At 41.6% G+C, this 26,640-nt stretch overlaps 1 protein-coding gene and 1 long non-coding RNA gene across 9 annotated transcripts in view; one reads left to right on the top strand and one right to left on the bottom strand.

Moving 5' to 3' along the window:
• The window catches only part of LOC307028251 (uncharacterized protein), a 93,303-nt gene extending 81,415 nt beyond the window's left edge, over positions 1-11,888 (top strand). For all 3 annotated transcript variants that reach the window (XM_079663106.1, XM_079663105.1, XM_079663104.1), the window contains 18 exons: positions 508-567; positions 655-732; positions 889-924; positions 1,092-1,145; positions 1,319-1,390; positions 2,225-2,299; positions 2,503-2,533; positions 2,897-2,950; positions 3,064-3,098; positions 3,186-3,317; positions 6,706-6,856; positions 7,032-7,096; positions 7,240-7,368; positions 7,819-7,851; positions 7,948-8,265; positions 9,244-9,441; positions 10,271-10,386; positions 10,558-11,888. In XM_079663106.1, coding sequence (XP_079519232.1) covers positions 508-567; positions 655-732; positions 889-924; positions 1,092-1,145; positions 1,319-1,390; positions 2,225-2,299; positions 2,503-2,533; positions 2,897-2,950; positions 3,064-3,098; positions 3,186-3,317; positions 6,706-6,856; positions 7,032-7,096; positions 7,240-7,368; positions 7,819-7,851; positions 7,948-8,265; positions 9,244-9,441; positions 10,271-10,386; positions 10,558-10,771 — 1,851 coding nt within the window. In that variant the 3' untranslated portion in view covers positions 10,772-11,888. The remainder of the gene's footprint in view (positions 1-507; positions 568-654; positions 733-888; positions 925-1,091; positions 1,146-1,318; positions 1,391-2,224; positions 2,300-2,502; positions 2,534-2,896; positions 2,951-3,063; positions 3,099-3,185; positions 3,318-6,705; positions 6,857-7,031; positions 7,097-7,239; positions 7,369-7,818; positions 7,852-7,947; positions 8,266-9,243; positions 9,442-10,270; positions 10,387-10,557) is intronic.
• The window catches only part of LOC307028254, a 157,205-nt gene that overhangs the window by 23,316 nt on the left and 107,249 nt on the right, over positions 1-26,640 (bottom strand). For 4 of the 6 annotated variants that reach the window (XR_013804907.1, XR_013804908.1, XR_013804909.1 and 1 more), the window contains exons 2-3: positions 1,993-2,136; positions 1,235-1,325 (exon numbers count right to left, since the gene is read on the bottom strand). This is a non-coding gene — a long non-coding RNA (uncharacterized lncRNA). The remainder of the gene's footprint in view (positions 1-1,234; positions 1,326-1,992; positions 2,137-26,640) is intronic. The other 2 variants (XR_013804906.1, XR_013804910.1) reach the window with 1 other exon arrangement.

Raw genomic sequence — 26,640 nt, 5'->3', positions numbered from 1 at the left:
GTATGCGAGTGTGGCCTCTGTTGTTGCATTGCAAATTCGTACTGTAGGTAAAGCTCAGGAAGTTTGCAATGCCCTGACTGTTGAGGAGAACTTAGATTACGAAATTGTTAAGACCACAGTCCTTCGAGCGTATGAATTAGTACCAGAGGCATACAGACAAAAATGTAGGCCACGAATTGCAAGCCAAAATCTTAATTGCGATAAAAATACGATTAATTGAGCAGCCCTAGCATCAACGAAACTTAGCAATCATTTATGCTTCTCACAAATACAGCTAGCAGATTGGCCATGCCTCTACTCATAGAAGGCCACAACATCTCATCCACTAATATCAGCACTTTAAACAATGGTCGATTCAGCAATTTATAATCAGCACAGTGGAGACAGAATGGAAATGGCTAATGGAAAATCTTGAATTGATCTGTGTCATCGAAGACTGTTTGCTGCCAACTGACTGTTACCCTGACTCATGGTCAATTGAGTTATTGTATTGTCTTTATCATACAGGGTCCTATTGGGCCAAGGGGTGACAGAGGAGAACCGGGTGTTCCAGGCTATGGAGTGAAGGTAGAATCTTCATTCTTTTAACGATTAATTTAGCAACTGGTAGTTATTGAGGTAGTGCTGTCATTGTTGTTGCTGCTCTGTGTTCAGGGTGAGAAAGGTGAACCAGGCTTAGTGATTGGACCTGATGGAAGTCTGTTGCATCTGGATGGTCTATCGGGGCAGAAGGTGAGTCTCACTGAGTTTACTGTCGGTCGGGTTTATCACATAACATAAACCCCTCTATAGTATATGATGTCTCTACCTAATGTCTAAATGTGTTGCCTAAATGAAGGTGGTACATTTACTTTTGAAACTAATCTGGTTCCTTTACCATGCCTGTAGGGAGACATTGGACCACCTGGACCTGTTGGACTCGCTGTAAGTGTTTCAGCATTTACAGTGTATATGCAAAATATATATATATATTTTACCTTTATAAGTTAACTGAGAACTCGTTCTTTTTACAGTAAGAATGACGACCTGGCTTTTCCATTTGTTCTCCAGTAATCTCACATTGTCTTTCATTTCTTGCTTTTTTGTCGTAGGGCCCGTATGGTCCTTCTGGAATAAAGGGTGAATTTGGAATGCCTGGAAGACCTGTAAGTAGCGAACCTTGGTGTCCTTAGTTGATATACTATATGTTATAGCATTCTGTGTTTGTTCTAAGCATTAAATACATTTGACTGACCTTTTGTATACGGCTATAGTTACACCTGAATCCGGTTTGTGTCCACATGTATGGCAGCACTAATAGTTGACACTCTCCCCTCAGGGTCGTCCTGGTGTGAACGGGTACAAAGGAGAGAAAGGAGATACATCAGGAGGTTCTGGCTATGGCTACCCAGTAAGTGTTACAAATACCACCAATGTCTTAGATGAGCAAAGTGACAAAGGTTATAACATACAGTTTAACATCTCGTTTACTTTACTCAAGCTATGCAAGGGTGTAATGAAGGCAAAAGACTCACATTTGGTTCTTTTCTCTATTCTGTTTTCCGCCACAGCCATTAAATCAGTCATCTTCAATTTGACCCTTGCTCAATCCTTTTTATTGGCAACCAGAGAAAAATCTGCACATGGTCATCTTAATGACATAGTGTGCGCATTGTCTGGCTTAGTTTTGTCTGCCATATTGCAATATCTACCCAAGGTGGTACTAAACAAAGTAGCAGGAACTCAACTTTTGATAATAGAACCAAAAGAGAGCAATTGGAGTTAGGGTGCAGCATGGATGTGACTGGCCTTCTTTCAATAGAAATGTAAAGGTGATATATCTAATCAGCTAAACATATTGAGTAAAAATGAATACAATCTTGCATTAAGCATCAGAAACAGATGAGCTAGCAAGATTTTGTGTTAACAAGAGATATTTTGTCAAGTATGCTTTGTAACAATAAAAAGTATTGGGTTTCAAAAACCCAAATATTCTTTAATTTCACAACTTACCCAGGGTTCTTCTCTGCATTTGAGCCTGGTCACTGCCGCTGTTCAGCCAACCTTGTGCCAGTGGGAGAAGTCATGTTGATTCATGGAGAAAACTTCCGTAATCTTAATCCAAACTGTACATTTCTTAGATCTGTCAGTGTATTTCTGAAAGAATGCCATGAAATTAAATAAGTATTCATGTTTAACATTCAGTATCAACACACCAGACAGTAAGGATTTCTTTGTATCATAGGGAGTGCCTGGGCAACCAGGAAACCCCGGACCACCTGGACCCCCCGGACCAACCTCCCCCTTTGATCGCTTCAATGTAAGTACACACACACCAACACCTGAACCATGGACATCGATATGTTCCAGTTAGTCTTTCATGTAATGTGGAACAGTTTCTGTATTTCCATATTCAGTCATTATCTGGTGCTTTTCTTCCGTTGCTTAAGCCATGATGGTGAAACTTTTCCTTCTGTCCTTACTGTTAATATTTTCATTGAACATTTTTTTTTCTGTTCATAGCGCTATGACGACACTTCAAGGAATTACCCAGGTATGACCTCCAACAGACACCGTTTGTTTTATTAAGCACCAATACGTAATACTGTAAGATAGAGGGGGATCAGAATGGAGAAGTTAAGTAAAAGTGCCAGTCAAGGAAGAGAGATTTAGAGAGGGTTTAAAGTGTCTGCAGAGATAAACACTTCTATCTTAGTTTCAGTTTGATCCAGCTGCCTCAGCCTGAAGGGGATATACACTCCATTGTCAGGAGATTAAGCCGTCAAGTCGGACTAGATTTGAAGGATGATTTGATGAAATTTAGAACACAGGGTGCTTCCAGTTTTGAATGGTAGATACACCTGTGGGATATTGTGTCTTACTCACCATTGTTAAAAAAATATATATTTTGTTCTAGCAACTAAAGGAGACAAAGGAGAGCAAGGGGACCATGGACTGCCGGGAATCCCAGGTAAATCCTTATTGGAATAAATTAAACATACCATTTACTTTCTCACTGCACTGCAAGACCATGTTGAAGTTATGAGTACTTAATAACGAAAGCACATCTGTTTCTTTCTCTAGGAACAGCCCCTAACTTTGATATTTACGCATTCAAGGTAAACTAGCTTGTTGCTATAGCACTTGTCAGATGTATTAGTATGATGGATATACTGTACTACATAATGTAAACATTTTCCCCACAGAATGAGCTGAAGGGAGAGCGTGGAGACGTGGGTGTAAAGGGAGAAAAGGGAGAGCAGAGTGGAGGATATTATGACCAACGTTTTGGAGGAGTACAAGGACAACCGGGGCCACCTGGTAAACCGGGTCTAGAGGTGAGTTCAGAAAGTCTGTCGTATATTAACAGGTTATTAAAGGGAGAGTTTGGGTGTTTTGAGTTGGGGTTGTATGAGATACTTGTACATGGTCAGTGAATTATCTACCAGTAGGCACGTTCCCAGTTTTGGAAAAACCAAAAGGAACCAAGTCAGGAAGCAGAGAAATGTACTGCTGCCGGGGACAGCAACACACAGGTCTTAGTCACCTAAAAAGAGTTCACGCTATATTAAAAACATGTCACTTCTTACAGTCAGACAGCCCTTTCCAACGGGATTCTAAAGCTGTTGTATCTATCAGGGGTAGACCAGTGAGTTGCTGGTTTAACGCTGCCTCGATTGGTTGGTTGGACTGTGATCAATGTTTTAAAGCAGGGGTGTCAAACTCAAATACACAGTGGGCCAAAATAAAAAAAATCGGTACTAGTCGAGGGCCAGACTGGTTCAATGATTATTGCAAAACTTATTGAAATAACTTATTGCACATATTAAACCTGGAACTAACACAGCTTAAAAGATTGCCTATAAAAACAACATTAAATAATTCATTTCTTATGGCTCTATCTGCAGTTTTTCATCAGTCATTTCTAGGGATGTAACGATATACCGAATATCGCGGTATCGCGGTAAATAAACTTCCCAATACCGTCGTGAGACTGACAAAATCTACCGCGATTTTCAAAAAAAATGAATTAAAAAAAAAAAAAAAATTATTTTTTGTAAACACTTTTTTTTTAAAAACCTTTATTTAACCAGGTGGTCCCATTGAGATCATCGATCTCTTTTTCAAGAGATACCTGTCTAACATGGCAGCAAGTAGGTTACAACATTAAAATAAAACAACAGATAACACAAAAGGACATCGTATTTACAGGGCTACATTTAAACACCTAGAGACATTGACAAGTATCAACCATATATTTATATCTCGCCCTGTCAATAAGCCTGGCGTTAGACTTTTTCGCTGTCGGTCATTTCGACAGACAGGATCATAAAATATCCGTCATAATCCCTTATTACCCGTCGGGTCTGAAAAGTTCACGATAGAGCATGCTCGTGAACTGTCAACGGGGGGGGGGCGGTGTTATGCCGTGTGTGCATGCACCTCGCGGGACGCGCACAGCGTAAGAAAGACCTCCCAGACATGTATTGATCTGTACGGCAAAGTACGGTTTGGAAACTATATCATTTCCTTTTGGAGGGCATGCATAACACGGCATAACACCAGAGCCTCGCTGCGGGGAAACGTTGGTGCTGTTCCGAGTTTGTTCTAATCTGTCAAAATGACAGACTGCTTTCAGATTTTCCGTCATTGTTAAATAAAATATTCGGTTAACGCGACCACTGCTGTCCCAGCAACATCAGTACCAAGCGAGAGAGTTTTTTCCAGAGCAGGGGATATTGTAAATGCCCAAACATCCCAGCTTATAAATACCTGGAAATGTGGACATTCTCATATTCCTAAAAACCTGTCTGATGATGCTGAGTGAGTGACTAGTGAGTTTGAGTTGAGTTACTTGAAAAACTAAAGTGAAACTTGATTTATTTTATTGCAGGGTCTGATTATTAAATGTCCTTGTTTATTTGTGAGATGCAGTGGCATAAAGAAAATGCTTACTTTGTTTGGTAGTACTAGTAGGTACAAAAACACTGGTTTTCTTGTTCCAGTCTGTTACTGTCACTTTGTTTTTGACACTTTAAAATACTGCTATCTTACAAAAATGCTGTAAAAATCAGATTTATTATGTAATAAAAAACATTTTCCGAGTAAAAAAATGTTTTATTGAAAAAAAAAATCTGATTTTTTTTCTTCTTCCCTTTATTATTCAATATCGCGATAAATACCGTACCGTGGACTTGTTATCACGATATTATCGTACCGTGAGTTTTTGGTATCGTTACATCCCTAGTCATTTCTTATGATTACATTTTTCCACAGGCCAACAACAGCTTAAAAAAAACTATTTCCCTCAAAGAAAAAAAAAAACATGCCCTGTTGTCTCAAGAAAAAAGTGCAGAAGGAAACATCCATTTCAACTCAGTTTGCTGCTCTGTGAAGCTAGTTCAAGCCAGATACTTGTCATCTCATCTTGGGTGCAAGTACATCAATGTTTGGGGTCAGGCTCTGAGCTGAGGAAACCCTCAGGATTGAGTGAAGGTGTGTGTGCAATATACCAGCGGGCCAGATCTAATAGTAATTAGAAATTATCCTGCAGGCCGAAATTAAATCCACCAAAGGCCTGATTTGGCCCCCGGGCCTTGAGTTTGACACGTGTTTTAAAGCATTAGGTCAGATTCACCAAAGTCACACAGTAACACCCCGTCCACACAGCAGCTTTAAAAAAATCTTCCAACGCTTCTCTGCCCATTGACTTTGAATGGGGGCGACGTCACTTTGCCTCGCTTTTCGCCGAACTGCATTGTGGGGAAGCAAAGCGAAGATTTCCAGGATTTTCAGGATTCAAAAGTTGAGCAATGTTCAACTTTTGAAGCTGAGCTGGAAGCGTCAGCCAACCAAATCCTGTTTATGCAAATCTGACAGTACAAGCGCTAGCCAATCAAACCACTTGTAAGCTGGGAGAGCGAGACCGCAGTTCATTTCCTCATATTCCAAACGAGAAATTACGGTAGCAAATCACCCGGTTCTTTACGACCAGAACTATTTACCGGGATACAAACCGGAGGAACCAGGCATGGAGGGAGGTGGCAGAGACAGTGGGTGAAACTGGTAGGTATTCGCCTGTTTGGGGAGTTTATATATATATATATATATTGCTCGCATAAAATCCCCGGGGTTTTTTGCTTTGTATGTCGGGGGCGGGAGATTCATGTGATTGGTTGTTGGTCGCGTTGCGCGCAAAAAATCCCCAAACTCTCAGACACGCCCAGCTCCAAGATTTTCAAGATTTTTTCAAAGCTGCTGTGTGGACGGGCCGTAACACCAATAAAAGTTAACTAATTAAATTAGTGGTAGACCCCTAATATTATACATTTTTCTCAATTTAGCAGAGTTTGGTGGTTTCTATTGAGAGTATAACAATGGCTGTAGTTCCCCATATAAGGGGAAAATATTTTGTATTCAGCGTAAACACCTTAAACTGGTGTCAATGGGTTGGCTTTTCTTCCAGATTTCCAAATCATTTTTGCATCCATAGCAGTACATTGCTTAGCTTCTGACAGGTACTCCTGTCTATTTCTCCAAACTGGGGGTGTAACATTTAATGTAGGTACCCTATTTCAAAACATCTAAACTATCGTTGTTGATTGACACGTACACTAAGCAGTTACTCCAGTTATTACACATCAACAAAGTTGTTTGAAATGACCTAAATGAGACAAATAAATAAAAATGCATTCCAATAATTAGGATTTTTCTCTTTCATGTTAGGGTCCAAAGGGAGACTCTGTAATGGGACCCCCTGGACCACAGGGGCCACCAGGAACCCCAGGGATTGGTTACGATGGGCGTCCAGGTGTTCCGGGACCCCCTGGACCTCCAGGACCTCCCGCACTTCCCGAACCATACAGGCCCAATAACCGTAAGCGGATTGTTCTATCTTTAAATATCCTGAATATTTCTAAACCACTCACTAGTATGGTACAACTATTTATGAGGTGACCTCATGCTAATGTCACTGTTGTTGTTGTCTCCTGGAGACCTTCTCCACTTAAGCTGTTTATTCGCCAAATCATTAACAATGTGTTATTTTAAAGCCGTCAGTATTCCTGGACCTCCCGGTCCTCCTGGCCAACCAGGAAGTCCGGCCCTCTCCTCTGGGGTAAGTGCCTTCACTGCAATAAGTGATTGGTGATAAGTGAATTCAAACAGTTGGTTGCAATTGATCATACTAAGTCTTAGATACATGTACGTGATCAAATGTTCCAGGCTGATGAGAACTTTCTGTTTATTTGTCTTCTACAGGTTACTGTGCTGAGGTCATATGAAACAATGGTAGCTACCGCCAGACGCCAGTCCGAGGGCACCCTCATCTACATCCTCGACAAAGCAGACCTCTATCTGAGAGTACGCGATGGACTGCGCCAAGTCATGGTACGGTCATCTTCTTTTGCCAAGGGAAATGCAACAATATAGATTGTTATATAATTGAACCACGGTGTTTAATACAATTAGGCTTTAAAGCTGCAATCCATCTTTGGCCACTAGGGGCTAAAAATGCAGTTAAGATTTCTAAAATGGCAGAAATATATATTGTGTTGTCTTTCATTCTCTTGCATTTTTCAGAATTGATATGTAATATTATTTAGTTTAAGTTTTTTTTTTATTTTAAGTTATTTCATTCAAATGTAAATATTGCTTATTACTTTGTTTGTTTAACTTTTAAAACTTTCACTCATAAAAGGGTGTGCTTAATTGATGTGTTTATGTAAAAGTACTAATAGAGACGATATACAGTACCTTCATGTATTACAATTCAGATCAGGTGATTTATTCTTTGTGAGGTGAGATGTCAGAATCTGATCAGTTTTTGTCCCCTATCAGCTTGGAGATTACAACCCTTTCTTCAGAGATCTGGTAAGAGAAATAAAATAAACGTATTTGTTTTTTCTTTCTCCATCACTTTTTCTTATATTTGATTTCGTAACTAATACCTCTCATTTTCATTCAAAGGAGAACGAGGTGGCAGAGGTCCAGCCCCCTCCTGTGATCGTGTACCCCGACACCCAGGATCAGTCCCAGAACAACGGAGCGGGCCATTACTCCCATGGGGGTCCAGTCATACGACCCATTGAGCCCCCACCACAGCCACCTGTGAATCCCCGATACCCCCCACAGTATGATCCCAGATTCCCAGACCCGAGACAGACAGGTCACACAGATGGACGGTTCGTCCCCCACCAGACTGACAACAGATACTCTGTAACTCCAAGGAGACCCAGCCCCCCGATCCCGCAGCCTGCCATCCCCGTGGAGCCCTCAGCATCAGGAGTGAGTACAGTGCCATCAGGAGACCACCAACACATATGTCAATGAGTTAATAATGGAAGTATCACGTTCGTTTAATGCAGGATAAATGAGTGTAAGCCGTCACCCTAAAAAACTTTCAGTTAATAAGTGATGATAATGTAGAACAGATATTTGACATGGAGGTTTTAATTGGTTGAGAAAAAGGCATATTTAAAGAAGAGAATAAAATCCCCACAAAAAGGTAATAAGACAGAGAAGCAGCATCCGTTTCCTCTTCTGTTGTCATTGACCTTTGAACACCTGCTTTGTTTTCTCTCCTCTCACATCCAATTACTGCTTCTTTTGTCCTGCGTTCATATATCCAGGATACATTTTACTAGGCAAATGTGTTTTGGAAAGAGTATGCTATTTCCTTAAATAGCTATGTAGAAATAGACAAAGGAAAGGGATTGGAGCCTAATTTGGATTATTTGTTGCTCATATTCAGTACTGATGTTTTACTGAAAATCAATATATGAAAGAATACTGATGGCAATCAAGCCAATGAAAGTTTTAGGTTGATACTTTGAAATGACCTAATAGGGACAACGATTCTAAATTACTTTATATCTTCAACATTCCTGTTGCTGCATTCATCTGTTACCTATCAACAATCTTATAAGCGGTATAGTTCTATTCTTACTTTAGATCGAGTAGAGGTCACACATTGTTGGAAAGTGAAACTCTTTAAGAACATTTGAATTTTAAAAACAAATCACCATTGGGTGCCGGATAGCTCAGTGGTTTCCGCTGCAATGAAAGCACTGTGAAAGTATTAGGCAATGGCAATGTCAATCCCTTTATCTCCCCATTTTAGCACTGCATCTTGTAAAAAAAAAGCACTCCGGCCCAAAACATATGGTGATAATGTGCTGGGCAAGTGACCCTATACCAATGTGTAACAAGATTAGTTCATCCAGAGGCAGCTGTTTTACCAGAACCCTGTGTCTTCCTCCTCAGCTTCATATCATTGCCTTGAATGCCCCTCAAACTGGCAACATGCGAGGGATTCGTGGAGCCGACTTCCTGTGCTTCCAGCAGGCCCGTGCTGTGGGCCTGAAGGGAACCTTCAGAGCCTTCCTGTCCTCTAAGCTCCAGGACCTGTACACCATCGTCCGCAGGGCCGACCGCGACAACTTCTCCATCGTCAACCTCAAGGTGAGATTCTACTGCCGGAGGAGTGGTAACATTGCTTAAGGGCCAATCAGAAAGTGGCATTGTTTTGCTCATACAACATAGGGGCCGTTTCTCAATCTCGAGGATGCTGGTTTGGTAGTCGCGTACTTCCAAGTCACTTCCTTCAGAAACAAAGCAAGTATGCTTCCAAGCCACGGCTTCTCTCTAACGGTTTCAACATAAACAGTACCGAAAATAAATCTAATTATGAACTTGCTTTACTTTCACGGAACACATTTCTGGTGATAACAAACAAATGTAACAAAGTAACATATTTACCAACACATGTTCTAAGCCACTACATACTTACATTTAAATGTGTGCTGCGTCGGTTCAGCCATTCTCCGCAAGGGTTTTTGAAATTGGTCCGTGCGCAAAGCATTGTGGGGATTTTAAGGACCCGAAGTCTACCCATTTGCAGCCTTGAAATTTCCCTCAAACCAAGGACGCGGCCTCGGTGGAATCCCAAGTATCCTGAACATTGGAACGGTCCTGCTGCGCCACTTGATGACGTAGCATCCTTGAAATACAATAATATTGGAAGCCAGTATCCTCGAGATTGAGAAACGGCCAGAGTGTCTACACCGGATGAACCCCACTGATAGACAGTTTTTCAAAATGTAAATCACATAGACCCTATCCCTGTGTTGACTTACGACTTTTTTTAATTAAATGTCCCATGAAAATTATTATTTTAATTCTGTAAGCTTATGGGCTAAAATTAAGGATATTCTATGAACCTTGCTACTTTATGAATAAGAATTCATAGAGGACAAATACAATTTAAAGCATTATATTCTCTTCCTTGCAGGACCAAGTGTTGTTCGACAATTGGGAGTCAATGTTTGGTGACAACACGAACAAAATGAGGGAGAATGTACCGATCTATTCCTTCGATGGTAGAGACACTCTCAGAGACAGCGCATGGTAAGTTGTTTGATCATTTAGTTTAACATGAATTCAATACAGCATCCTGATCTCCATCATGTAGCTGTTTTTAGCAGTAGTCTTTGTTTCCACTTTGTTGGTTATCTATATTTGGACTCATAGTGTATATTGAACATTTTGACCCAAGTGCTTGTTTTTGCTTATCTTTAGGCCAGAGAAAATGGTCTGGCATGGATCAAACAACAAAGGCCACCGGCAAACAGACCACTACTGTGAAACATGGCGGACGGGCGACCACGCCGTGTCTGGCCTGGCGTCGTCACTACAGAGCAGACAGCTCCTGCAGCAGAGCTCCAGCAGCTGCTCCGGATCCTACATCGTCCTCTGCATCGAGAACGCCTTCACAACACACTCGAAAAAATAAATCCCGTCCATACCCCCTTTTATTTTCTTTGATCTGGGCCCTAGTTAAACACAGATTTAATTCCAGAGAACACGCCTGGTGAACATGTGGCGTCCAATGAACTGGCCCTGTGGCTCTTTGCCTGGCAGAGACGCTTCGCCTGCTCCTCCCCTCCACAAACGCCAAAGAGATGGGTCGAACAGGGGGGTGTTGGGCCTTTTTCTCTGGGACTTTGGCACATATTTTCTCCAAGGGGCGAAACGAGAGCGGAGAAGCTTCTCAAATTGTATCCATTTTTTCAAATTCTGTATATTACATGTTTGTTGTTTGTGATTTTTTTTGTTTTTTAACGTTATCGTTGTTTTACCTTTGAGCTGTTTATAAAAATGCTATATCCATCCTGTTATTTTTTATTTTAGGTATTGACCATTTCCATATTTTCTCCAATTTCATTTTAGAATAGTGGGTTATGATGGGGAACAGCAAACTTTTAAAGACTATTTTAAAGAAGATAATAGATATTTATTTTTAAATGAAGTTATGTTACGAAAAAAAAGATTTGAAAAAAAAAAAAGAAGCTAAATACCCTCTTTTATATTATACGCAGAACAGAACATTTAATTACTTTCAAAAGAGCTCCTGAACAGAAACTGCCTTACCAGGACTGCTTTGCAAAACAAGTTCATATGGGAACCATCCTTTGTATTCCACACATATGAAAATATTGTGTTTTTTGCTCGGGTACATTCAGTTGCTTTCCCTTCACACCACATTTAAATGACCTTGTTGGACATGGACACTAATGTAATGAATAATCCCACATCCAGAAGGCTAGATTCCGTCTAGCTGAAATTGAGCCTTTTGAATCTGAAATTATTTTCCTTTTAAAAGCGACTAGTGAGTAAGCTGGAAATGATTAGTTTGCTGCTAATCTATCTGGAGTGATGATATGCTGTCCTGGGTTTTAGGGACAGAAAAAAAGTCAGTTAAAGAGAGGTTTTAGCCTTGTATGCATTTCAGACACTAACCTGGCCGTAGAGCTCCTGAGGAACCTGTGGATATCGTCTTTTTATAACAAATTGTGCTGTACTGTTTCTCCCAGGCACTGAATAAAAGTCTTTTTCAACTACAACAATAATTTGATATCCTGTAAATGTCTGTACAGTGTCTTAAATTCTGTAAACACCAAATGGCTCCATCTCAGGAGGAGAAGGCCTGTGGCCTTGATACGCTTCACCCTGCAGCCCTGACCGGCAGCTTTATGTCCCCCTCAATGAGGTGCTGCTGGTGGCATTGACTCTACTACAAATCAGTGACTCCAGTGGCTATGACAGGCGCTCAATACATCCTGGTCATTCATCATCTACTAACCACCACAGTTAAAAGGCAATGTGTGGAATCTTCAGAAAGCCCTTGCTGTTATTAATGACATCTGTGGCTTTCAAATGAAGTGCTGTCAGCACCCTGACGCTCCAATCAAACACATGCTCATACTCCACAAGAAACCATTCTGGGCAATAGCTTAAGCAATAATGTGAACTAATGATAATCAGAATGACGTTAACATCTATAATGTTCCTAAAAAACATTATGGAACATCGGTTCCATGATACCAACTAGCTTGCCCTTTACAAATACATGTTTAGTAAACCTTAGGAAGCAACTGGTCACTTTTCTGACACCTCTTAAAGCTGTTGACAGGCTAACCATAGCTTAGTTAACATTCTCTGCTTTTCATCGCTTTTGTCTATCTTTAGTTTTACAGATTTTCTTTGTAGTTTCATATTATTTTCTTGACATCAGCTTGTAAAGCCATTTCAGAGACTAGCTAGGTAAGATATCCCCTCCAATAGTAATTTGCAAGCACAACATTAGCCTGCGAGCAAGTTAAGGTAAGCCAGCTAGCAAGATAGGGTTGGCCAGCAAGTTGCGACATGGCTAGTCTAAATGTATCTGCATTGGTTCCTTTTTATTGATAGCGGAGAAAGAAAATGGCTAGCGGCAAGCTAGCTAATTTACCAGCCTGATAAGCCCAAAGAGTACGGATGAATTAGCCAACGTTATCCACTGCTCTCCGCTGCATTAGCTACTACCAGGGGAACAGAAATGGGCAACACACTCTCACGCCATAATCGTCCAGGAGCGACGTTTGGTCGGTTATGGCTAGAAAGGATCCGTCTAATGTAAATATGACGTCACGTTCTCGTTCTAACTCTCGTTGTAATCGGAGCGGCTCGGCTGTAATCGGAAAGGGTCGGGGTGGGCGGGACGCGGGAAGAGACGTCGTTCTAACTCTCGTTGTAATCAGAGCAGTGGTAACCACTCAAAGTCCTCAAGAGATAGGAAACGACAGCAGTGTGGGACCTTATTGCGGGAAATTACTGAGCACACATACCACCTACAGGATGAGACGTTCATGTGTACAGTGATATCAAGACTAAATGATCTTTTGGAGGACGTAAAGCAACACACCCCACATGACAGTAGTCTTCCTCTCACCTTCACGCCCCCCAAACACAAAAGGCAGAAGAGGACCATAACACCTCTAAGTACCAGCCATCGTAGACACCCTTTTTCAGGCCGGGTGGGTCATAAAGCTGAGGTCATGAGATCCAACTACAGAGTGGACAGCTTGAACAAGATTTTAAAAGCTAAGTCCCCAGAGTCTAATGCGGGAGGAGCAGGCAGGGGTACGAAGAGGAGGATAGATGCTTTAGGTAAGAACAAAGTATATTTACTTTTGCCATCTCCTCTATATTCACAAAACACAGCCAATCATCCATTCCAATCCTATGTGACATGGCACAGTTCATTTCACTCCAATAGAAATTGGTATAAAAGAGACCATTAGTCTTCTCATTGTGCTTATTGCTGTGGATAGTTGTTAACTATTTTTGTTGTATTGTATCATATCAAAAGTTGTTTTCATCCAAGGCACCACCGCCAGGTGAATGTTGGAAGCTTGGAGATGAATGGAGCTGTAAAGAGGTGGTAAGTAAAACAACGTTTTGAATCCATTGCATGTGATTGATGTAGTTATAAAAAGTATATCATAAGCTGTCATTACAGTCTAAATATCTAACTGCAAAAGGAGGAGAGTCTGAGGAGGAGAGGAGATGAGGAGAACAGAGGAGAGGAGACAGCAAAAGGAGGAGAGTATGAGGAGAGGAGAACAGGAGAGGAGAGGATACAGCAAAACGAGGATAGTCTGAGGAGAAGATGAGGAGAGGAGAACAGAGGAAACAGGGAAAGCAGAGTAAAGAGCAGAGTTGAAAGAGAAGTTGAAAGCAGAGCAAACAGTAGCAGGAGAAGTAGAGCAAATGTAAAAGTAACTTTGAAAAGTATCAGCAAGAAGATCAGAGTTGCATAATGTTATTTTGTTTTATTCGTTACTGTTATATTAATGTTGTATGTTAATTTTTGTACATACGATAATAAAGATGATCTTAACCTTGAACTCGATTCATGACCTCATTTCATTATTAAAACCGTAATATCAAATTACAGACTGGATTCAAATTAGGATCTCCAAATGTGTTGATGTAATGTTTGTGATAAACTGAAGGATAAAGTGTTCCTTTATGTGTTGAGAAAATTCCCCTCCCTCTTAAGCCAAGAAAGGTGTTTAAAAAGCCTCTTGGATCAGCTGGAAAATGCATCATCACAAAACTGAAAACAGCTGTTTCACTTTACTTTTGAAAGATACGACAGAGACAAAGCTACACATATATGATGATATTATAGAATATGATGCATTGCTGAAGATTAAACTACCCAACGGGATATAAAAGAGGTAAACACATCTACAGCAGTAACATGCAACATACATTTTATTGCACCAGGAACTATCTTGGGACTTTTACTGCAACAACGTTGACTTGCCTGTGAATACAAAATAAACCATTGTGTTGCTGATCTACAGTGTTGTCATTCTTCTTTCAACAGCAAGACCGCTAACAAGTATTTACATACTTAATTTAGTTTAGTTTCTCGCCATCCCAAACGTAAACATTCAGCCACGTGACTGCGCTTCCGAGCCGCTCCGATTACAACCGAGCCGCTCCGATTACAACGAAAGTTAGAACGAGAACGTGACGTCATATTTACATTAGACGGATCCTTTCTAGCCATAACCCGTTTGGTCAGGGTCCCGTGGCGTGCAGTTGTGACGCTCCTATGCTCCTTCAGCTTCATAAAGGGACGCAAATAGCTTTCAACTGATTGCAATGTATTCCCATCTGGGGCGGGATTTGACGCTCATGGAAGCACGGCATTCGTTTGTGTCGGCTGCCCTTGAAGGCAATGTGAGCGTCCATTCCCATTGGATAACAGAGAATTGTACACCCCGAAGTAAGTATTCCCCTTACTGTCGATTGATTTTACAATGATATCTGCACTACTCATCGACTAAAAAACACCAGATTATTCTTGTTAATTACACAACATTGATTGGTTTAAATTGTGTGCAATGCTTTTGTATTTTTCCCCTTCGATTCGGAGAAACAAATATTTTTTCGGAGTAAAGGATGGCAGAAGACACTACACTACCCAGAATCCCCAGTTCTGTTTAGGACTACACCTTGTGCTCTGTTTGAAAAACCCATAGGAAAAACCCCGTTTTTTTTCACCATTCATTCCAATGGCTGGCGTCTATGTCACGTGATCTTCAAATTTCTCCCTGCAGAAAAAAAAAACATGGCCGAACTTCGTTTTATTCTCGGTGGAAAAGGCCTATTTTAAAGTTAGTTTGGCCATTAAAATGCGTTTTGATGTCATTTGATGCGAGAAATATGAGTTGTTATTTCAGATTATTTGTGCAGTGGATGTACATGATCTTTAGTTTGCTAGTTATTACGAAGATTACTTCAGGAAATTGCGTCCATAGAACGTTTCCATTGTTACCAAGGTGGTTGCTAGGGATGCTGCTATCGATATTATTTCTGTTATGTTGTGTAACTGTTTAATGGTGTTATTTTTATTGCTACCCCCTTCCCCGTCAATGTATAGTGTTGGTCCACAGCGCAAACGTATTAGTTTAACAAAATCCGCATCTAAAGATACGTTATTTTCCCCTCACATCTCACATCACATCGTCATTAACAAATAGACCGAAAACATTTAAAAAAAAAAAAAAATACTTTATTCCGAGTGTGCTTGCATTTCTTTTTGAAAGTCATCACATAACGGCATTGTAATACACGGTTCGGCTGCATTAAATATTACATAGCCGTAGTTCTCTATTTATAGAGCCCTGATGAGAAGACTTCTAGACAAACATGAGGAACTGCCGCCAACACTGAAAACGTGACGTGGATCATAAATATATCAGCAATTAAACAACATCTTACATTTCTTTTCACAGAATACGTCTCTTTGCAGGATCAACACTAATTCGGCTAACTTTTATATTTGATCCAATTGGTAGATAGGCTACATTTACAGCATAAAGGTGCACAGCTGATAGAAAGGGACACCTAGTGGTTAAAGCATGTTATTGAATTTTATTATTTTTATTATTAGATATTTATAGGATCCCTATAAAGTAATCATTACTCGTTATTCTCTACTAATAGTTCATTAAAGACTGTATATAATGACTATTTTGCACATCCCTTTCAAGATTTAAGGTTTATTGACATATCATATTCACAAACGGTGTAGTTATGCAATGAATGAAAAACTTGGGTCGCAGGTTCCTCAATAGGGCATTACAAGACATCTATCAATATTTGTGCATACCTCCGGCAATGTTAACTATGTTGAAGCACTTATTTTAACTGATATTATACATATTTATACTCTTATAGGATGTATATAGATATTTCATCTCCGGCCTTGTCAGGTATTGAACAATCAATAAATAAAGAACACAGAATTATTAAATATAAAACACAGCATTTGTGTGATTATCCATCCATCCATCCATCTTCTCCCGCTTATCCGTGGTCGGGTCGCGGAGGTAACAGTTCCAGCAGAGAGCCCCAAACTTTATTTTCCCTGGCCACATCAACCAGCTCTGACTGGGGGATCCCAAGGCGCTCCCAGGCCAGCGAAGAGATATAATCCCTCCACCTGGTTCTAGGTCTAACCCTTGGTCTCTTCCCAGCTGGACGTGCCTGGAACACCTCCCTAGGGAGGCGCCCAGGTGGCATCCTAACTAGGTGCCCGAACCACCTCAACTGGCTCCTTTCGACGCGAAGGAGGAGCGGTTCAACTCCGAGTCCCTCCCGGATGAGCGAACTTCTCACCTTATCCCTGAGGAAGACACCAGCCACCCTGCGGAGAAAACCCATCTCTGATGCTTGTACCCGCGATCTCGTTCTTTCGGTTATATTATACAAAATTATTTACAAATAAACACCACTGCATATTTACAACTGTTACACATGCTAATGTAACGCAAATGTTTCCAACTTGGGATCAATAAAGTATATCTTATCTTAAGATGATCGATGGCTACTGCAATATTTGCAAAATGTGCCTCTGAACCTTGACAAGTGCATGTTTTAGGCTTATCAATTAATGTAATGTTATCTATTAACAACAGGAGGGGTCACAAACATAAGACCAGCTGTTAAATAAAGCTCTTTTGACCTTAGCTGGCATGTGGGTATATATGCTGCCCATTATGGGCACAAGCAATTTTCACCCATTTATTAATTATATGTTTTAAATTTGAGTGTTTCCTATCCCCTAAACCTCCAGGGATGTACACAGTATACTAACAACTTCTTATTATGGGAAATACGAAAACGTCTTTTAAAACTACAACTCCCAGTAGAGACGTGCCATAGATAGAGAACATGTTGCGAAACACAATATCGATAGCAGCGTCCCTAGCAACAAGTAACAAGTAGTTAATAATAATAAAAGACATTAAGAAAAAGGCATTTTAAACAGTCATTAAAAAGCAATACAATCTACCTGCATTGCATTACTCTAAACGTGTAATAACGTGCTTTAACCAGTAGGTGGTTTGGGTTAAAAAGCTGTCAAGTTTATAGTGTTAACAAAATAAAATATACTACTGTTTCTGGTTTAGTTTACGACGGATATATTTAGTTATTGTTTTGATATTTGTAACACAAAAGCGAAGGAAAAAACCCACAGCAACACAGAAAAGATGGTCTTAACACGACCCAGCGGTGTAGTAGTTAATAAAAAACAATAATATCAAAACAAAATATTACTACTAACTTTATTGTGAAATTCAAACTGAACGGTAAAAGAATAGTTTCCGGTCTATTCTGAGCCGGATAGCTGTAGATAAATAAAAAATAAAGAACTACGACAGATGTGTAATATATTTAATGCAGTCGAACCATTTATTACAATGCATTCATGTGATGACTTTCAATGAGTAAAGCAAGCACTGCTGAATAAAGTATGATTTTATTAAAATTCCGAAACGTTTTTTTTTATGGAATGCAGTCTGAGGTCAACCAATCACAGAGCTTGAGAACTAATCACGGGGTTTGTCAAACAGAGCACATGGTGTAGTCGTAAACGATAGCTGGGGATTCTGGGTAGTGTAGTGTCTTCTGCCATCCTTTACTTCGAAAAAATATTTGTTTCTCCGAATCGAAGGGGAAAAATACAAAAGCATTGCACACAATTTAAACCAATCAATGTTGTGTAATTAACAAGGATAATCTGGTGTTTTTTAGTCGATGAGTAGTGCAGATATCATTGTAAAATCAATCGACAGTTAGGGGAATACTTACTTCCGGGTGTACAATTCTCCGTTATCCAATGGGAATGGACGCTCACATTGCCTTTATGGGCAGCCGACACAAACGAATGCCGTGCTTCCATGAGCGTCAAATCCCGCCCCAGATGGGAATACATTGCAATCAGTTGAAAGCTATTTGCGTCCCTTTATGAAGCTGAAGGAGCATAGGAGCGTCACAACTGCACCCCACGGGACCCTGACCAAACGTCGCTCCTGGACGATTATGGAGTGAGAGTGTGTTGAAATGGGGCATGGGACTCGGTTGCACGAATAAACGCCATAACCTTTGGAATTTCACAGCAAAACCAGAACTAGTCTTTTACATACATGGCAACAGATAACAAACAACCGAGAGTCCAGGAAGCACCCCGTTTTTACGTTATGTTCCAATCTTTACACATTTGAAATACAAAACAAAGAATACATTTATTTGTTATATAAATTAACTTTAAAGAGCAACTTGCAGGTTTTTTTATTTTACTAGATTTATGCTTAACCTTGCCTGAAAATTACAATTAAAAAAGTGAATGCAGGATTTGATATGTTTTACGAGACATAAGGGCAGGAATTCAGAGGGGAAAGGAGCCGTTTTGAGCTCTGCTACTAAAAACTGCTTTTTTTTTTAACGTCATACGTCAAACGTATCATATTACGTCACATGGGGGAGCAACTTTCTCGGACTCCTTCTCTGCCCAATCCGCGGAAGTAGTTTGTAGTTGGTTTGAGCGGTTGTGATTTAGTGAGCTGGCATTTTTTTCGGCAATTTTACATTGCATTTCACAATTTTTAATCATGGTGAGCTGGAGTTTGTGCAGGTTGCACAAACTCCAGCCTGTCAGGACATCGACTCCACAGTTTCCCTAACAGGAAAAGGACCGGAGCTAGCTTTTGTTCTTGGGTGCGTTGTGCGAGGGGCATCCACCTCCCTGCAGCACATACTGTCCACAGCTGAGGCCTATCAAACAAAACGTTTATCAGGAAACCCAACCCAGTCTCATAAAAAAACGTGTAATAACTACGTTGGTCCACAACGTAGGACGTAGTATTTCTACAAAAACGCCTCTGAAATTGTAAGATCCCTACGTTTTTTTTTTCACCATTCATATCAATGGCTGGCGTCTATGTCACGTGATCTTTACATTTCTCCCTGCAGAAAAAAAAAACATGGCCGAACTTTTACAACTGTTACACATGCTGATGTAACGCAAATGTTTCCAACTTGGGATCAATAAAGTATATCTTATCTTAAGATGATCGATGGCTAGTGCCATGTTTCCAAAATTCGCCTCTGAACCTTGACAAGTGCATGTTTCAGGCTTATCAATTAACAACAGGAGGGGTCACAGACATAAGACCAGCTGTTAAATAAAGCTCTTCTGACTTTAGCTGTCATGTGGGTATATATTAATGCTGCCCATTATGGGCACAAGCAATTTTCACCCATTTATTAATTGTATGTTTTAAATTTGATTGTTTCTTATCCCCTAAACGTCCAGGGATGTACATAGTTGTACATATGCAGTGGTGTTTATTTGTAAATCATTTAGTATAATCACACAAATTCTGTGTTTTATATTTAATAATTCAGTGTTCTTTATTTATTGATTGTTCAATACCTGACAAGGCCGGAGATGAAAAACTTGGGTTGCAGGTTCCTCAACAGTGCATCACAAGACATCTATCAATATTTGTGTATACCTCCACCATTAAACTGTCATATTCTGCACATTTCTTATACTATCTACATATATCTTATATAAGAGTATAATACATATGTATAATATCAGTTAAAATAAGTGCTTCAACATAGTTAACATTGCTGGAGGTATACACAAAGTTTTTCATTCATTGCATAACTACACAGTTTGTGTATGTCAATAAACCTTAGAACATCTTGAAATCTTGAAAGGGATGTGCAAAATAGTCATTATTTACAGTCTTTAATGAACTATTAGTAGAGAATACATCTACCAATTGGATCAAATATAAAAGTCAGCCAAATTAGTGTTGATACTGTAAGGAGATGTATTCTGTGAAAATAAATGAAAGATGTTGTTTAATTGCTGATATATTTATGATCCACGTCACGTTTTCAGTGTTCCTCATGTTTGTCTAGAAGTCTTCTCATCAAGGCTCTATAAATAGAGAATTAGAGCAGATATGTAACATTTAATGCAGCCGAACCGTGTATTACAATGTGTTATGTGATGAACTCCAAAGAGAAAAGCAAGCACGCTCGGAATAAAGTGTTTTCGGTCTGTTTCCGGTATTTGTTTATGACGATGTGATGTGAGATGTGACATGTGAGACTGGAATTGCACAGGGGAAAATAACGTATCTATGGCACCATTTTAGATTCGGATTTTGTTAAACTAATACGTTTGCGCTGTGGACCAACACTCAGGGTTCCTGCAGGTTTCGCCAACTCAAATTTAAGACTTTTTAAGACCTTTTTAAGACCACTTTGAATAGAATTTAAGACCTATTTCACGGCAAGAAAGTATGAAGGAAAATTGCTATGAAAGAAGAAATATGTCCCATAATTACTTACAAAGTAAATTAATTCATGTTCAACATAAGAACATAACAGTACACAGAACTGTGTTAGCGTGTTAGACAAAAAGTGTGTATGTGTGTGTGTCTGTGTTCAGGCTAATTAATCGTATTTTAATCGCAATTACGATTTTGGCCTGCCACAAATACGAAAACAACATAATCGAAAAACGATAATTTAGCTTTGCTAGGTTGTGACAGTGCACTGCAACATATTTGATCTAATTAATTTTAGTCTAATTAATTTTTATTTATCATATTTATATATGTTTAGTAGCTTGTGGAAGTGCGCTCCAAAATATGTATTGATCTTGTTTATTGGTATTTATTATTTTGATATTATCATTTATTTAATTTATTTTTGTATAGGTTTTTCCGTTGAATTATACGTTCAGGGTAACCAACAATTAAAAAGATACTGTTCAAATTATTATTTGTTTTAAAGTTCAATAAATGGATGTTTTCAAAGTCAATGAATAATCATATTTAATAATCGTGATATCAATTATTGACCAAAATAATCGTGATTTCTAACATGATTTTTGCCATAATCGAGCAGCCCTAGTGTGTCACGGTTTGTGAAACAAGCAGGACCCAAATGCAGATTTAAACTGAAACTTCCTTTATTTCAAGGCTATGATAATTCTATACAATGACAAACAGAACACTCACCGCAGAACTAGTCAGGGAACAAGACGAACCGACCAAGACAGACAGACAACCCAGAACTTAAATACACACAAGACTCAATCACACAACAAGACACAGGTGAGGAGGGAGGAGAAAACACAGGGGCCCAGGTGAACATAATCAGACCATTAGACACACCAGGGAAACTAATGACAAGAGGAAAACACAGGGGAAAGGACCAGACAATAAACAGGAGGAAAACATGACACGGAAAACAGCAAAAACACCCAAACCTACAAAACTATAAACGTGACATAACATGAGAATCGTGACATAACCCCCCCCTCAAGGGACGGATTCCAGACGTCCCAAAAAAAAATAAAAATCCAGCAGGGTGGGTGGAGGGGGTCTGGAGGACGGGTCTCGGGCGGACGGCCCGGGGACAAGGCAGAGTTCAAAAAAGAGGAATTCGGGCGGACGGCCCGGGGGCAAGGCAGAGTTCAAAAAGGGGAATTCGGGCGGACGGCCCGGGGGCAAGGCAGAGTCCATGGAGGGAATCTCGGGCGGACGGCCCGGGGGCAAGGCAGAGTCCATGGAGGGAATCTCGGGCGGACGGCCCGGGGGCAAGGCAGAGTCCGAGGAGGGGTGAAGACCAGACAGCTCCGGAGGCCGGTCAGGAGCCGGTGTCGGCAAGATCCCCCATGGAAGAGGACACAGGACCGGCAGGACCCCCGGCAGGAGAGCAGTCGGCGGGACCTCCAACGGCACAGGACATGGGGTTGGCAGGACCCCCGGCAGAAGAGCAGTCTGCGGGACCTCCAACAGCTCAGGACATGGGGTTGGCAGGACCCCCGGCAGAAGAGCAATCTGCGGGACCTCCAACGGCTCAGGACATGGGGTTGGCAGGACCCCCGGCAGAAGAGTAGTCTGCGGGACCTCCAACGGGACCAGACATGGAGTTGGCAGGACCCCCGGCAGAAGAGTAGTCTGCGGGACCTCCAACGGCACAGGACATGGGTTTGGCAGGACCCCCGGCAGAAGAGCAGTCTGCGGGACCTCCAACGGCTCAGGACATGGGGTTGGCAGGACCCCCGGCAGAAGAGCAGTCTGCGGGACCTCCAACTTGACAAGACATGGAGTTGGCAGGACCCCCGACAGAAGAGTCGTCTGCGGGACCTCCAACGGCACAGGACATGGGGTTGGCAGGACCCTCGGCAGCGGGGCAGTCTGCGGGACCTCCAACGACACTTGAGTGGGTTGGGTCGCCAACAGAACCCGGGGAGCTGGCGTCGGACGGACAGCCAACAGGAGACGAGGTGCTGGAGTCGGCCGGTATGCCGACAAGACACGGGGAGCTGGCGTTGGACGGACAGCCATCAGGACACGGAGAGCTGGCGTCGGACGGACAGCCATCAGGACACGGGGAGCTGGCGTCGGACGGACAGCCAACCGGAGACGAGGTGCTGGAGTCGGCCGGTATGCTGACAGGACATGGGGAGCTGGCGTCGGACGGACAGCCAACAGGAGACGAGGTGCTGGAGTCGGCCGGTACGCCGACAGGACTCGAGGAGCTGGCGTCGGCCGATGAGTCAGCAGGTGACGAGGAGCCGGAGTCGGGACCATGGTTACTGGAGCCGGCACTGAAGCCGGGGCCATGGCTGTAAGGTCCGGTTCTGAAGCCGGAAACATTGCTGTAAGGTTCGGTTCTGGAGCTGGAAACATAGCTGTGTGGGCCGGCACTGGAGACAGAAACATGGCTGTAAGGTCCGGTTCTGGAGCCGGAAACATGGCTGTAAGGTCCGGTTCTGGAGCCGGAAACATGGCTGTAAGGTCCGGTTCTGGAGCCGGAACCATGGCTCTTGGGGCTTGAGCTGCCTGCTTGGCCTTGCGACTCTTCCTCTTAGCAGCCGCCTGAATACTCCGTGGACCTCCATAAGCCAGACGAGTTCCAGAATATGACTCCTGGACAGGAGCAGGAACTGGGGCAGAAGCACGGGCTGACTGCAGACGGAAACCACCGAGGCGTATGGTGCCAGGTTGGGAATTGGGAGGCCGGGAGCTAGCATGCCTGGGGCTAGCAGGCCGGGAATCACACACAGGGAGGATCTTTGAAATCCAGCCAGGTAAGAACTTCACCATACCTGGTTTCTCCCTAGCCATCTGGCGCGCCTCCGACAATACAGCCTCGCGCTGCTGAACTCCGGGTGCTCTCTTCCATCTATCCGAGCAGTTAGCCAAAAAAAAGGAAACATTTAATAATTCCGACTCGAACGGATCTGCTGGGCCCATTTTTTGGTCGGTTCGTACTGTCACGGTTTGTGAAACAAGCAGGACCCAAATGCAGATTTAAACTGAAACTTCCTTTATTTCAAGGCTATGATATTTCTATACAATGACAAACAGAACACTCACCGCAGAACTAGTCAGGGAACAAGACGAACCGACCAAGACAGACAGACAACCCAGAACTTAAATACACACAAGACTCAATCACACAACAAGACACAGGTGAGGAGGGAGGAGAAAACACAGGGGCCCAGGTGAACATAATCAGACCATTAGACACACCAGGGAAACTAATGACAAGAGGAAAACACAGGGGAAAGGACCAGACAATAAACAGGAGGAAAACATGACACGGAAAACAGCAAAAACACCCAAACCTACAAAACTATAAACGTGACATAACATGAGAATCGTGACATAGTGTGTGTGTGTGTGTGTGTGTGTGTGTGTGTGTGTGTGTGTGTGTGTGTGTGTGTGTGTGTGTGTGTGTGTGTGTGTGTGTGTGTGTGTGTGTGTGTGTGTGACAAGAGCTATATTCAGAACTCTGCTGCCGTGGTCAAAATCTTTCATCGTTGCTGTTGTATGATTGGTGTTTAACTACGGTATTTAGCGTCGCCATATAGGTCCACAGCACCTCCGCTTTTAGGGTTGACGTCGCCCGGAGGTCCCCCGGTGTTGTTGCGGGAGCTGCTGCACTAGATAACGCTGTACTAGCTAACGCTACATTAGCAAAATAAACGCTAATTAATTTGCAAAAGGTGCAGCGGGCTTCAAACACGTTCCCCTCCACTCGTTTCGACTAAGCACTAAATTCGATGTTTTCGAACCAAATACGGTTGAACTTACACTTCCCCATATTTATTTGCAAGTAGATTCGAAGATACCTGAATTTCTGACTGCCGCTAGCTGAAGCTTGGCTGCTAGGTTACTAGCTGGGTGTTCTCCGATAAGGGGCCGGGGGAAACAAAGTTAGTGATTACTGGTTCCATGTTGATTTATTTCAATACAAATTGTTGGGGGGAACTGAAAGGCTATTACCGTACTGGTTACTTTGCAGCCCGGACATTTCCCCCAAAACACATTTAGACGCGATTGCAACACAGAAGTACCTTTCAAATCCGATCCTTTTTAAGACCTTTTAAATCATATTTAAGACCTTTCTTATTTTTTTGGTCATATTTAAGACCTTTTTAAGGCCTTAAATTCATATTATCAAATTTAAGACTTTTTAAGAGTTTTTAAGACCCCGCGGGAACTCTCTCTCTCCCCTCCAGTACACAGCACCGTAAGATGTAGTGTGGAGTTACATTAGGTAACGCGAGATACGGCTGATACTTGCGCATTCGTTTCTGTTATGCATCAGTATCAACAGTCCTGCCAGTAACGTTACTATATTATCAATGCTACTTTAGTTATCCCTGATACACTGTACATGATAGCTAACTTTACAATGTTTTGATGTGACCGACGTTAGCTAACATTAACTGTAGCTAACGCCGGTCAAATATCTTACAAAAACGACTCCAGATGTCACTGACTGTAGTGTATATTTAGTATATTTTTTTGAAAATCTAGTGTATACATACTTTTCCTACACATTTATTCACTGGGGTCTCTAACCTGCAAGTTGCTCTTTAATCTACATTTGTGCCTTCTTCAAATGGCTGCATTATTAACTTTTTTGGACACTGTTACAACAGTCCTAAACTGTAGAAATGCATTTGCTGTAGGTCTACATGCAAAGTGGAATTTAAAAGAAGACTGAATTAGGTCACCAGTCATTGGCGATAGCTCATGACTGGTGATCTCTTCTTAAAAGTAAGGAGGCATTTTAAGATAATATTTGATTAAGAAGATTAATTTGAATTATTCAGAGTTGGCCTAATTTAGTAGGTAATTTAAGATGTGCCCACTCAAAGAGAGTGTCTTACATGCAGGTGGTTATAGTGGACACTACCTTATTTTTCCTGTGATTGAATAATAACTTTGATCACAGTGTTAATAAAGCAGGACGAAAAGGGGCAGCAGCAAAGACAGCTCTATGTCAAATATACAAAGGTGTGGTATTGAGGGGTTTTCTTAAAGAAATGCCTGTTAAGGTTTGGTATCGTTTCATTTTCATCCGGTATCATTGTGGTCGCGCTTATCAATTACGCTTCTTATGCCTTTTGGATGTTGGTTCTTTCAGGGGGTCGAAACAGATAACATGCTGACTTAAAAAAAACTAAGTATGAAGCACATTTTAAGGAACGGCTGCTCACAACCCTTATTTATCTCCCCACTATCATTGTTTTGGCCGAGCCTTACAGCCCGTCCACACACAGGCATGAAAAAAACCTTTCAAAGCTTCGCCCATTCACTTGAATTGGGTGACGTAGAAGTTTTTTAATCTTCGCCGAACTGCATTGTGGGGAGCGGAGCATGGCTTTGCAAACATCGTGAGCATCAAAAGTTGAGCAATGTTCAACTTTTGATGCTCCCGATGCTTTCGAAGCTGGCATCAGCCAATCAAATCCCGTTTATGCAAATCCCGCCAGTACAAGCGCTAGCCAATCAAACCACGTGTATGCAGATACGGCAGGTCTTTTCCATATGTCATAAAATGGAGGATAAATTCAATCATCGCTGTAGGAAATGTCCCGGTCCTTTATGACTGCTCTCTGTTCACCTACCGGGACCTAAACCGGAG

The sequence above is a fragment of the Notothenia rossii genome (genome assembly GCF_949606895.1).
Source record: "Notothenia rossii genome assembly, chromosome: 2".
Lineage (NCBI taxonomy): Eukaryota > Metazoa > Chordata > Actinopteri > Perciformes > Nototheniidae > Notothenia > Notothenia rossii.
The sequence above is the reverse complement of the archived record's forward strand: the minus strand, read 5'-3'. Positions and strand labels throughout refer to the sequence as shown.